Below are 12568 nucleotides of genomic sequence, written 5' to 3' on the forward strand. Positions count from 1 at the left end.
TGTCCCAAAAAACTGTGTGTGTGTGTGTGTGTGTGTGTGTGTATGTGTGTGTGTATGCATGTATGTTTTATCTGCATGTATATATTTGCACCTGCATGTATATATTTGCACCGAGTGTGTGCCTGATGCCTACTGAAATCAGAAAACTGGATCTCTGGAACTGGGGTTACAGATCCTTTGAGATACCATGTGGATCCTCTGCAAAGGCTGTTCTCTAGCCTCTAGCCCTGCCCCCTCCAGGGTTTCTCTGTGTAGCCCTGGCTGTCCCAGGACTTGCTCTGTAGACCAGGGTGGCCTTGAACTTAAGAGCACTGCCTGCCTCTGCCTCCTGAGTGCCTCCAGCCCTCTTGACAGCTTTTTGTTTGAGATAGGTTTCTCTGTTTCGCCCTGGTCTGGAACCCACTCTGTCAACCAGGCCTGCATGCCTCTGCTTCCAGCGAGCTGGGATTAAAGGCCTGTGCCAGGCTGGAGAGATGGATCAACAGTTAAGAGCACTGACTGTTCTTCCAAAAGTCCTGAGTTCAATTCCCAGCAACCACATGGTGGCTTACAACCATCTGTAGTGGGATCTGATGTCCTCTTCTGGTGTGTCTGAAGACAGTGACAGTGTACGCACTCACATATATAAAATAAGTTAATCTTAAAAAAAAAAACAAAACAAAACCAAAAACCTACCTGGTTTTCTTGCTGGTTTCCTGTCTACATAGATAACTGTAAGTTTGTATTCTCTGTTAGTTACCGTGTGTCTAGTCAGTTGTGAGCACAGAGAAATTTGGTGGATTTCTATTTGGGTGTGGCTATTATCTTTGGAAATTTTTGTTTTAGTTTTTCTGTTACTGTAATTGTTTTTATTATTAGTATCATCATTTTATTTTTTGTGAGAGCTTAGCTAAAGCTTTTCTTACTAATGCCAGGAGAACTGAAGCAGGAGATCATGCTGGTCAAAGCAGCACAGCACCTAAGCCAAATTTGCAGGACAAGGCTCATTTTTATTATTAGAGCGCCTTTGTGACAGAGAAGCAGCTCACAGCCAGCAGGCTCAAGGCTATATAAAGCACAACGATGCTATTTGTCTTCAGAAAATCATCTCAAGTGTGGGAACTCAATGACCCAGACTATGCCCTAGCAATCTGAGGAAAGTCTTAGGCGTCCAGTGTCCCTTCCCAAGTCTATTTGCATTCCAAACTGCAACTTACTTAAAAGTACAAGGTGTAATCCCAGTCCACTAAGAGTTGAAACATACATTATGTTGTAACACAAATCCTTCTTGAAAAATGTCCACAGCAGATGTTTCCATGTCCTTTCTCAATGTCATATTTTCACACAATTTACCTCAATTCAAACCCCAACATCAAACCAGAGACCTGTTGCATGCTGAGCACACGCTCTGCCACTGAGCTATGCCCTTTACAATTGTCAGACTGAATCCTGTTGTAATGCGGTGCTGGTGGTTGTCTCTGTGATCCTGAGGTCTTTTCCTGGCAGATGAAAGATTGAAAGTCTGGGAAAGAAAGAAAATTGAGCTACAGAGAAAGCAAAAGTAACTTTATCACTTAAGTAGGAGAGGCACTAGGCCTGGGTGGCTAAACAGACTGGCTTAGGCCTGTTATTCCTTTGGATTCCCCTTTCTCTTACTGGTCTTGTTTAGAGCACATACTCTCTTACCCTTAATCATAAAACAAAACTTCTGAAAGGGTCCCCACCCTCTTATACAACAAGGATTCCATCATTACCTTGGGCTTTCTGACAGTCTGTATAATTCTCCACTTGATCACCCCCCTTATCCTGCAGCTCCTGGCCTCTTCTACTCCCTAATCCCTGTGAATCTCACTATGCCCTGTGCAGGTGGGGCTATGTAAGAAAAAAGTTTCCTATCAAAGATTCTGTGGAGGGTTGATTAAGAATGATCCCAATAGGGGGGCTGGAGAGATGGCTCAGCAGTTAAGAGCACTGGCTGCTCTTCCAGAGGTTCTGAGTTCAATTCCCAACAACCACATGGTGGCTCACAACCATCTGTAATGGGATCTGATGCCCTCTTCTGGTGTGTCTGAAGAGAGTGGCAGTGTACTCATATACATAAATAAAATAAGTAAAAAAAAAAAAGAAAGAAAGAATAATTCCCATAGCTAAATGGTGGCACACAACTTTAATCCCAGCATCCCACAGGCAGAGGGAGTTTGAGGCCAGCCTGGTCCACTGAGCCAGTTCCAGGTTACATAGACTTTGTCTTGAAAAACAAACAAACAAACAAACAAACAAACCAGACTGGCCCCCAAAGGCTTGTATGGCACTATTGGAAAGGATTGTAAGGATTGGGAATTATGTTGCTGGGGTTGGCTTTGAATTGAGGTTTCAAAGTCACCCCCATTTCTTTTGTTCTTTGCTTATGGGTCAGGATGTAGCCCTCAGCTATTGTACCAGCTCCTGCCTTTAATCTACCATACTCCCCACCATAATGGTCTAAATGTATGAAAATGTAAGCAAGCCCCAGTAAAATGTCTTCTTTGGTTGTAGTTTACAACCATCTGTAATGGAATATGATGTCCTCTTCTGGTGTCTGAGGACAACAGTGTACTCATATACAATAAATAAATAAACACATAAATAAATGAACATATAAATGTAGGTTTAGTGGGCTATATAGCATCGTAGTGTCCTGTGACAAACACTCCTATTGATTTTCAGAATATTTCTATCCTTCCAAATGAGACTTTGTCTCCTAGCAGGCACTCCTGCCCCAACCTCTGGGAAGAACCAACTCACTGCTAGTCCTGCCAACCTGTTCTAGCTATTGTAGAAATAAAATAATGCAATATGTAACCTTCTGTGACTGCCTTACCTGCCTCCATTAGTGTGTGTTTCCCTCAGCTTACTCGTCTTAGAACACTGATTGTTGTGGCAGGTATCTGTTCCTGCCTGAGAAGCATGTAGCCCAGTGGTTAAGGTTGATAGTCTCTTCCTTAGTTTTCTTTACCTTTTTCCTAGGCTGACACTGGAGCTGATTGGCTAGGCTGGCTTTCGAGTGAGCAACAAGTGTCTTTCCTGTTTCCATCTGTCTAGCACTGGTCTTAGAGAAGCACAGTGACACTTGGCTTTTGTGCTAAGGATCTGAACCTAGGTTTTTATGTTTTGCTTTTTAAACTAGTACTGGGCAAACACTCAATTATAAAGCTAAGTCCCCAGAACTGTTTTACTCTTGTTATTGTCTTTTGAGACAGAGACTAACTATGTATCCCTGGTTTTCCTGGAACTTATGTAGACCAGACAGGCCTCTCAAATTCACAGAGATCTACCAGCCCCTGCCTCCGAAGTGCTGGGATTAAAGGCATCCACTATCATGCCCGACTAGGTACCATATTCTATAATGGATCTGATGTTCCCAATGGACACTGAAGAATGTTATATGTGTGACCATGTTAAGGTACATCTGACACTCCATTTCCCTACCCTCACTCACATGGCACCAGAATAGAGTATGGAAACAGTAGGCCATCTACCACGGGGACACAAACAACAAGAGCTCAGGCACAGTCAGGGCTGAGCTCTCCTGAATGGCATGCTAGCCGTGGCTCCCTTTATGGGTCCCATCCCACCCTGTAGGATTCATAGCCATCCCCTTTAGCTCCATATGTGTCCTCAGTGTCCAAAGGTGGGCTGATTTGAGGGGAACTTCTTTTGCTAAACAGCTCAGACCCCAATACAATGCAGACAGTTCAAATCCAAGATAATTTGTGGCACCAACCCCCAGCTCTTCTGCTCAAGAAGGAACAGAGCTATGGTTGTTCTGGGCCCCTACCTGATAGCGGCCTGAAACATCTGGTGTGTCTGATAATGCCTGAAAGAGAGCTGGTGCCAAGGCCCGCCATTAGCACCGTTGCTGCTGTTTGTCTGAGAGGGTAAGGGCTGCAGTGGCCCTGATGGGGGTCAAAGGGTTCCAAAGACCTTTCCCAAAAAGTTTATCCTTCCTCATCCACAGCTCCAAGGAGAGAGACTTGAGACCAGACCAGAGGTGACCTCTCAGTCCTGAGATGGAGGGGAGATCAGGGCTTTTCTCAACCCTTCACCTGAACCCCAAAACTTTGAAGCCCCTACCCCTTGACCTTTGACTTATTTTACATATAGGATTGGTTTTCAGGGACCAGTTTCCAAACAGACCACGGTGAGGTCTGTTCCTTGACACACTGAAACTTTAGTCCCAGCACTCAGGAAACAGAGGCAGGCAGATCTTTGTGAGTTTGAGGCCAGTCTGGTCTACAAGCTAGTCCAGGACAGCCAGGGCTGTGTTACACAGAGGAACCCTGTTTCGGGAAAAAAAAAAAAAAAAACTTAAAAAAAAAAAAAAGACACACACCACACACATATCACACACCCCTCCTTTGCCTTTTTGCCTAGCCTGGGTCTTATCAGGGAAGACAGCCAATCAGATGTGGGCAGATGGGAGCCCTCCAAGAGACCTTCCTAGCCTCATAACCCATGAGGCAGAAGAGAGAGAGACCCGAGGCCCAGGGTGGACACCAGCCAGCCATGGCCTCAGCTGAGACTGTTTTACCCTCCATCAGTACTCTCACAACCCTGGGACAGTTCCTGGACACCCAGGAGGACTTCCTCAAGGTGGGGTCAGTGGGAGAGGGGCAGGTGGTCTTGCTGAGATGTAGGGCATAGTGCTTGGGGGTGGGGCTTCTATCTTACTTTAGTATCCTCTGCTCATTTTGGGGGGATTGGGGGTGGGGTGGGGTAGCCTCTGAGTCTGGCTTAGGGGAGGTGTTCTAAGGGTCTGAGATCAAGGTGAGGCTCATTTCTCAAATAGAAAGTGGAATTCTGAGCTCTATATCTTAAGAGTCTAGGCTCAGAGAGACAAAGGCCCAGATAAAAGTGTCCTGGGATTTCCAGGCTTTGAGATTTATTCTTGTTGGACTATGTGAAGACAGGGAAAGGCTGGGGAAAAACGGAGCCAAAGCTGTTCCCTTTGACTCAGAACTCTGCAACCCCTTTTCCCGTCCTGAATGCTGTTCTTGGTAAGTTTCTTATCTATCTCTAGCAAGACCTAATGGAGTCGTCTGGAGCTGAGAAGGGGGTTAGGGGAACAGTGTGGGTAAATGATAGATAGGCAAGCAAACTCTCGACCAACCTGCCCCAACGATGTTTCCAGCCGGGGTTGCTTCAGGGCCAGGTACCCACTGCCTACCATTCAAGCAGTGCGCTCCCTCCCGCAGTGGTGGCGGTCTGAAGAGACACAGGATTTGGGCCCGGGACCCCCGAATGCCACGGGGCCGTCCCTTCACGTGAGTCTGAAATCGGAGGACCCTCCCGGAGAGGACGATGAGAGGGACATGACCTGTGCGTGGGACCCGGATCTTTTCCTTACAAACTTTCCAGGTCCAGAGCCGCCCGGCACTCCCCGGACCTGTGCCCTGGCGCCCAGTGGGGGCCCAGTGGCACAGTTCACACTACCTGAGTCTCTGGGCGCCTATTCGGGTGGCCCAGGGTTTTTGGCCGAGCCTTTGGGCTCGGACGAGCATGCAGGCTGGGCGCACCCGACTCCGAGACCCCCAGCCCCTGAATCCTTCGTGGCCCCTGCCCTGGCCCCGGGACTCGCTCCCAAGGCGCAGCCCGTATTCGAGTCGCGAGCGGGCTCGGTAGGAGGCTTCTTCCCACGAGCGGGGCTTGCGGTGCCCGCAGCTCCAGGCGCCCCCTATGGGCTGCTGTCGGGATACCCTACGCTGTATCCCGCGCCTCAGTACCAAGGCCATTTCCAGCTCTTTCGCGGGCTCGCGGCGCCTTCTGCTGGCCCCACTGCGCCCCCTTCCTTTCTGAATTGTCTGGGATCTGGGGCGGTGGGCACAGAACTCGGGGCTACTGCGATCGCCGGAGATGCAGGCTTGTCCCCAGGAGCTGCGCCGCCCAAACGCAGCCGGCGAACTTTGGCACAAAAGAGGCAGGCGGCACACACCTGCGGGCACGAAGGCTGCGGGAAGAGCTACACCAAGAGCTCGCACCTGAAGGCGCACCTGCGCACGCACACGGGTAAGGGCGGGGCCAGGCGGGCGGGGGCGGGCTCGGGAGCCGGAAACGCAGCAAAAGGAGGGGCCGGAGGGTGGCCAGAGGCGTGGCTAAAGGCGACCCCAGCGGTAGGGGTCCTGAAGACCTCACCCTAGACGCTGGGTCAAGTCTAGAAGGAGGCCATTCCAGACCCAAAGGGGGAATCCCAGCACTCAGGAGGCAGAAGCTGGTGGCTATCAGTGACTTCGAGGCCATTTGGGTTCTTATAGCGAGTTTCAACATCCCGAGCTCCCTAGTGGGATCTTGTCTCATAAATAACTAGATATAGACAGAGGACCTGGGGAACATTTTGGGGGCTTCAGTGTTAGAAACGGATGTGTAAGGCCTAGGTTAGAGATGGGAGAAGAGCAGAAAGCAAAATTAATAGGGCGTAAGAAGAGACTTAAAGGAGTGAACCCCGGAGGGTACAAGCTTGGAATGCCAGTGCTCAGGATATAGCCAGTATTCATGCGCATGCTCGAGCTGGAACCGTCTGGGATCAGGAGGTCGAGACACTCAAGTAGAACCAGTTTCAGGGGCAACTGATGGAGGTCCCAGAGATAAGGCAGGCAACAAGAAAAGAAGGAAATGGGAGACAGGGCCTAGAAAGAGAAGTGGCGTCGTCGAGGACTGGAAGACAGTTGGGGTCTCCCAAACATGGGCAGGGCATGCAGCAGGTATATAATGGGAAGAGAGGGAATCACTAGAGATAGGGCCTTGGATACTGGAGTGGATTTCGGGGCTTTCAAGTTCAGGAACAAGACTGGATATCGGGAGGCTCAGTCAGTGTAAAAAAAAAAAAAGAATGACGATACATCCACATAGGGTCTCAGGCAGGGAATCGGGCAGGGAACCAGCACATAGGAAGCAGGATAGGAGACCGGAAATGAGAAAACTGCAAGATTGCAGCTTTAGATCCAGAAAAATATCCTGTCACAGAAGGCAGGATTGTGTCCCTTGGACTGTGCGAGCCTGATATGTCACCTAAGACTTGGCTCCACTTCATCAAGTGTTAGGAGGGTGTTGCTTACAGTTGCCTGTCCTTCAGGAGAGAAGCCTTATGCCTGCTCCTGGGATGGCTGCGGCTGGAGGTTCGCTCGCTCTGACGAACTGACACGCCACTACCGGAAGCACACTGGACACCGTCCCTTCTGCTGTGGCCTCTGCCCACGTGCTTTTTCACGCTCTGACCACCTAGCTCTGCACATGAAGCGTCACCTCTGAGTGATCCTGCACACGGACTGGGGATGAAATAAGAGATCCAAGGACTGTTTCCCAAAGGATGGGTTTACAGTCCTACCCAGATCAAGAACTGACTGGAAGACCACACAAAGGAGCCTTCAACAGAAACCTCGTTTCCTCAGGGAGCCACCACACATTGCCCCGCAGACCTAGCAATACAGACCACCAAGTAAATCAACTCAGATGGACCCCGTAGACCAGCACAGGAGTGACCCTGAGTCCTACGGGTGGATGGAATGGGATGAGATTTTCCAGAATCTTGAAGCAAGCTTCACACTGTGCCCATAGCTGGGATTGTTGTGGTTACTATAAAAAATGTCCCGTATAAAACCAGTGTCTGCTTCACTGTAGTATGGAGCTGGGAATTGTGGGGAGCACTGAGTCCCCCAGCGGGTGATACATTTGCCATCTCTTACACTTCCTAAAATGCATTCACTTCTGGTGACACTCCCCCATCCCCTCCCCGCCCCAGCCCCAGCAGTGCAGTGCAACCCTTTATCTCTTCTCCTCCATCAACATCAGCCCTACAATCCTGTCCTGCTGTCAAGCCAGTGAAGTGAATTCACTTCTATTGTCCGTCCTAGCTCCCTTTCTTCCTACGATGGATCTTACCTCGCAGCCCTGGTTGGCCTAAAACTATGTAGACCAGGCAGACATCAAACTCGCAGAGTTTGTCCTATCACCCAGCCTCTGCCTCCTACATGCTGATTTTAAAGGCATGACTATGCTCAACCTGTCTACTTCCTCGGCCAAAGTGGGTCACAGTCACAGAGATAGCTTAGACCTGTAATCCCAGCTGTTTAGGAGGCTGAGGCAGGAGGATTGCAAGTTTAAGTATGTCTGCAATATAGAACAAAGTCAACCTGAGACATTTAGTCAGCCTCTCTCTCTCTCTCTCTGTGTGTGTGTGTGTGTGTGTGTATGTGTGTTTATCTTTCTTTCTCTAAGACAGGGTTTCTCTGTGTAGCATTGACTGTCTGGAACTCTCTCTGTAGACAAGGATGGTACTGAACTCAGAGATCTACCTGCTTCAGTCTCCTGAATGTTTTTTGGGTTTTTTTTTTTTTTTTTTTTTTTTTTTTTGGTCTGTTTGTTTTCTTAATGTCTCAAAGAGTTAACCAAAAAAAAAAAAAAAAAAAAAAAAAAAAGCAGTTGAATAGTGGTATATACATTTAATCCCAGTACTTGGAAGGCAGAACTAAGTGATCTCTGAGTTCGAGGCCAGATAGAGCTACTCAATCTAGAGACTTTGTCTTTTAAAAAGGTAGGAAAAAAAAAGTTGGGTGGTGGCACACTCCTTTAAATCTGGCACTCAGGAGGCAGAGGCAAGCTGATCTCTAAATTTAAGGTTAGCCTAATCTACATAATAGTTCCATGACTTCCAGGAGCCAGGGCTACACAGAGAGACCCCGTCTTTAAAAACAACAACAAAAGCGTGGTGGTGCAGGCCTTTAGTCCCAGTATTTGGGAGGTAGGTGGATCTCTTCAGCTGGAAGCCAGCCTGGTCTCTGTAGCATTCAAAACCAGCCAGGGCTATGGTAGTTCAGGCCTGTAATTCCAAAATTTGGGAGGTAGAAGCGGGAGGATCGGGTGTGAAGACCCCAGCCACATAGTGACTTCTTGGCCAGCATCTTGAGCAGGGCTAGAAAGCTTGCAGACTGGACAGGGAGAGGGTGGGGAGGGTGCAGAAAACAATGTGATTGAGTTTGCAAGGGTGACCCAGCCAGGGTGGGGTGGTCCCTTTACTGGGAATCCCAGCACTTGTGAGTCTGAGACAGGAGGATAGTAAGTTATAGGTTAGCTGGAGCCACAGAGTAGAGCTTGCCAAAACACAAAAGCAGGAGGGCAGGGGTGGTGGTGTCTGGAGATGTGGATGGCTCAGTGGTTATAAGCTCTTGTGTAAGCCCTGAGTTCAGGTTCCACCACACAGCACAAAACGAATACACAGATATACATAAGAAGTCGGAGGATAGCCCATATTTATAATCCCAGCAGTCATTCAGGAGACTGAGCAAAAGTTGGGAGTTCCAGGATAGCCTGGGCTACATTGAGACCCTGTCTTAAAAATGAGAAGGGCAGATAAGATGACTCAGCCTGCAAGCTTGTCAAGCTCAATGCCCTGAGTTAGATCTCCCAATCCCATATGGCAGAAGGAGCTCCCACACCTTTCCCAGTTCTCCACTTGCATGCCGGGCCATGTGCCCATGCATTTACATGTATGTACAATGTGCTTGGGTATCTCTGTGATTTGAGCGCTCCGCTGGTAAAGGCAGGAAGCTCAGGAGTCTAAGGGTCAGGCAGAGGCGGGAGCAGGCAGATATCTGTGAGTTCTAGGCCAGCCAGGGCTACATAGTGAAATCCTGTATAAAAATCAAAAAACAAAAAAGGGGAAAGAAAAGAATTGGACTTGCCCAGGCCCGTAAGTGATGCAGCAGGTAAGACCACCCAAAAACTTAAAAAATGTTCCCGAGTTGCACAGCAGTGGTGGAAAAGAAATAGGAAGACAGATTTGTTCCTGACTCAGAACTTGAATAAAGCAAAAAAACAAAAACCCCAGAAGTTGGAGCGCCTTAAAAGTCACGTGACAATAATGCCCAAGGGAGGGGCGTGTCCACGAGTGAAGCCTACCCTGAGCTGAGTCTGCCAAAAGCTGGGGGACGGGGCGGGGCAGACGGGGGGGGGGGTCGGGGGCGGGTTTCGCTGATGGGACAACTTCTTAGGAAGCCCCGCCTCCGCTCCGGGCCGGGCGCGCTTCGTCTCCACACTTGGGTTGCCAGACCCGGGTCTCTGAGGTCTTTAGGGGAAGTTAGTCTGATCCTCGTGACCCGGCCGTCCCGGGTATTTCAGAGTCCATTGCTGTAGCCTCATGGCAGCACCGAGCTCTCTGCTGCTGGCTGCGCTGCTGTGGGTCCCTGCCGAAGCCCTGAGCTGCTTTGGGGACTCCGGGCGGCCTGTGGATTGGTGAGCCAGTAGTTGTGGAACTGGATCGGGCGCGGGCACTGGGATTGAAGCGCTTTCCCGCTAAACCTTAGATCTCTTCTCTCCCCCACCTCCTGTCTTCCCGGACCTCCAGGTTCGTGGTGTACAAGCTCCCGGCTAACAGCGGGTCTGTGGATAAGCCATGGAAGGGCCTGAAGTATAAATACATGGACCAGAACTCCGAGGGTTGGCAAGACGGTGTAGGGTACATCAACAGCTCGAAGGGAGCTGTGGGCCTCAGCCTGCAGCCGTTGTACCGAAGGAACTCCAGCCAGGTGACTTGAGTGCCGTCGGAACCGGGGCCGGGACACTGTAGTGGGTCCCACGGTGAAGGGGGGGGTAGTCACGTACCTCTGTGCATTCTCCTAGCTGGCCTTTCTACTCTACAACGACCAACCTCCTAAATCCAGCTCAGCTCGGGACTCTTCCAGCCATGGGCACACGAAGGGTGAGAGAGGCTTGGACTGGTGCTCGTGGAATCTCCCTGAATTTCTTGTACGTTCTACCCAAACTAACCTTTGGCCTGCACGAAGGGTGGGCATTTGCCCTGTCGGACCTTTCCTGCTCTAAGACCCCAGCTCTGAGACCCTGTACCTGGTTGCCGATGAGCTAGCTCACTTGAGGGGCCTCTTTTAAGCAGCTTCTCTGACCTCTTCCTTCTGGTTCAGGTGTCCTGCTGCTGGACCAAGAAGGGGGCTTCTGGCTGGTCCACAGTGTACCTCGCTTCCCACCCCCTGCATCCTCTGGTGCATACAGCTGGCCTCCTAATGCTCAAACCTTCGGCCAGACCCTACTCTGTGTGTCTTTCCCCTTCAGTCAGTTTCAAAGGATTGGTGAGTAAAACCGCTGAGGTGAGCTAAGTCTCAACCCCCTGAGTAACGGTCTCACACACCTCCCTCACCTTGTCTTCCAGGCAAGCAGCTGACTTATACCTATCCCCTAGTTTATGACCACAAATTGGAAGGCATCTTTGCTCAGAAATTACCTGACCTAGAGGAGGTGATCAAGGGGCACCATGTCATCCATGAGCCCTGGAACAGTAGTGTAATACTCAGTTCTCAAGCTGGGGCCACTTTCCAGAGCTTTGCCAAATTTGGAAAATTTGGAGATGGTAAGTCTTGATGTTGGGGTGGGGAGAGCGCTTTCTTTGTAGAAGAAGGTCCCCACTATCCCCAGGCCTGGGGGCAAGCACATTTACAGCCCAGATGTCTTGGGAGCCATATTACAGAAATAACCATGAGCAGTAAACAGCGGGCTGAGCAGGTTGGACCCAGCATCTTGGAGGCCGAAATGGAAGTTCGAAATCAGCCCACAGACTGGTATTGGTTTCTGGATGTGCAATATAGGATATGTATGACCTGAGCCTCTTTGCTCATCTGAAAAGTTAGGATATTGATGCTTTCTCCTTACTGGGTTGTGAAATATCACCTAAGGACTACCTTTTAGGGCAGGGGGCAGGCTCTCACTGTGTTTCCTTGGCTGGTCTGGAACTCAGAGAGAGCCACCTGCCTCTGCAATCTGAGTGCTGACTTCAAATGCTCAAGCCTCCGTGCCCAGTCTGTGTCTTTGTTTTGAGATAAGATCTCACTGCACACTTTCAGGGTAGATGCCCCTCTGAGGTCCTCTTGTTCCAGCTTCTGAGTGTTAGCGTTGCAGGTGTGACCTGCGGATTGACAGGGGCTGTTTAGGTTCACGTCATTCTAAAAGTGGACATTTGAGCGCCCGGATGGAAGCAGGCATGAGGAATCTGTCAGTGCTCCTCACCTCAGTCTTCCTTCCTCTGCAGACCTGTACTCTGGCTGGTTGGCAGCAGCTCTTGGCACCAACCTACAGGTCCAGTTCTGGCCAAATTCTCCAGGTGTCCTGTCTTCCAACTGCTCTGGGACCCATCAAATTCTGGATGTGACTCAGATAGGATTCCCTGGCCCATCTGGACCAACTTTCAATGCCACAGAGGACCACTCCAAATGGTGCGTGGCCCCTCAAGGGCCCTGGGCCTGTGTGGGTGACATGAATCGGAACAAAGGAGAGACACACCGAGGTGGGGGCACATTATGCACCCAGCTGCCTGCCTTTTGGAAGGCCTTCCAGTCCTTGGTGAAAGACTGTAAGCCCTGTAACAAGGGGAGCTGACTGAAAGCCCAGCAGAGCAAAGGGGACTAGACTTTATCCCTGCACTTGGGAGGCAGAGGCAGGTGTGAGTTCCAGGCCAGGCTGGTCTACAGAGGGAGTTCCAGGAGAGCCAGGGCAACAGAGAGAAACACTGTCTCAAAGGAAAAAATAAATACAAAGAAAGACTCAGAGATTT

At 49.9% G+C, this 12568-nt stretch overlaps 2 protein-coding genes across 2 annotated transcripts; both read left to right on the forward strand.

Moving 5' to 3' along the window:
• Window positions 1-4524: 4524 nt before the first annotated feature.
• On the forward strand, window positions 4525-7263 carry KLF1 (KLF transcription factor 1; the record flags this gene model as incomplete). The annotated part of the gene is made up of 3 exons (XM_080936844.1): window positions 4525-4611; window positions 5214-6024; window positions 7088-7263. 3 exons carry the CDS (start codon window positions 4525-4527, stop codon window positions 7261-7263), a joined length of 1074 nt encoding a protein of 357 aa, XP_080792970.1.
• Window positions 7264-10032: 2769 nt separating this feature from the next.
• Window positions 10033-12520, forward strand: DNASE2 (deoxyribonuclease 2, lysosomal). The gene is made up of 6 exons (XM_080937313.1): window positions 10033-10242; window positions 10355-10535; window positions 10630-10708; window positions 10929-11093; window positions 11174-11371; window positions 12047-12520. Exons 1-6 carry the CDS (start codon window positions 10148-10150, stop codon window positions 12391-12393), a joined length of 1065 nt encoding a protein of 354 aa, XP_080793439.1. The 5' UTR covers window positions 10033-10147; the 3' UTR covers window positions 12394-12520.
• Window positions 12521-12568: the final 48 nt, after the last annotated feature.

The sequence above is a fragment of the Micromys minutus genome (genome assembly GCF_963924665.1).
Source record: "Micromys minutus genome assembly, chromosome: 24".
NCBI lineage: Eukaryota > Metazoa > Chordata > Mammalia > Rodentia > Muridae > Micromys > Micromys minutus.

Excerpts from the sequence above, each read along its gene's own strand:
- DNASE2 (XM_080937313.1), top strand. The coding sequence starts at position 10,148 with ATGGCAGCACCGAGCTCTCTGCTGCTGGCTGCGCTGCTGTGGGTCCCT. Across the intron at positions 10,243-10,354 it reads TCCGGGCGGCCTGTGGATTG|GTTCGTGGTGTACAAGCTCC; the intron begins GTGAGCCAGTAG and ends CCGGACCTCCAG. Across the intron at positions 10,709-10,928 it reads CAGCCATGGGCACACGAAGG|GTGTCCTGCTGCTGGACCAA; the intron begins GTGAGAGAGGCT and ends CTTCTGGTTCAG.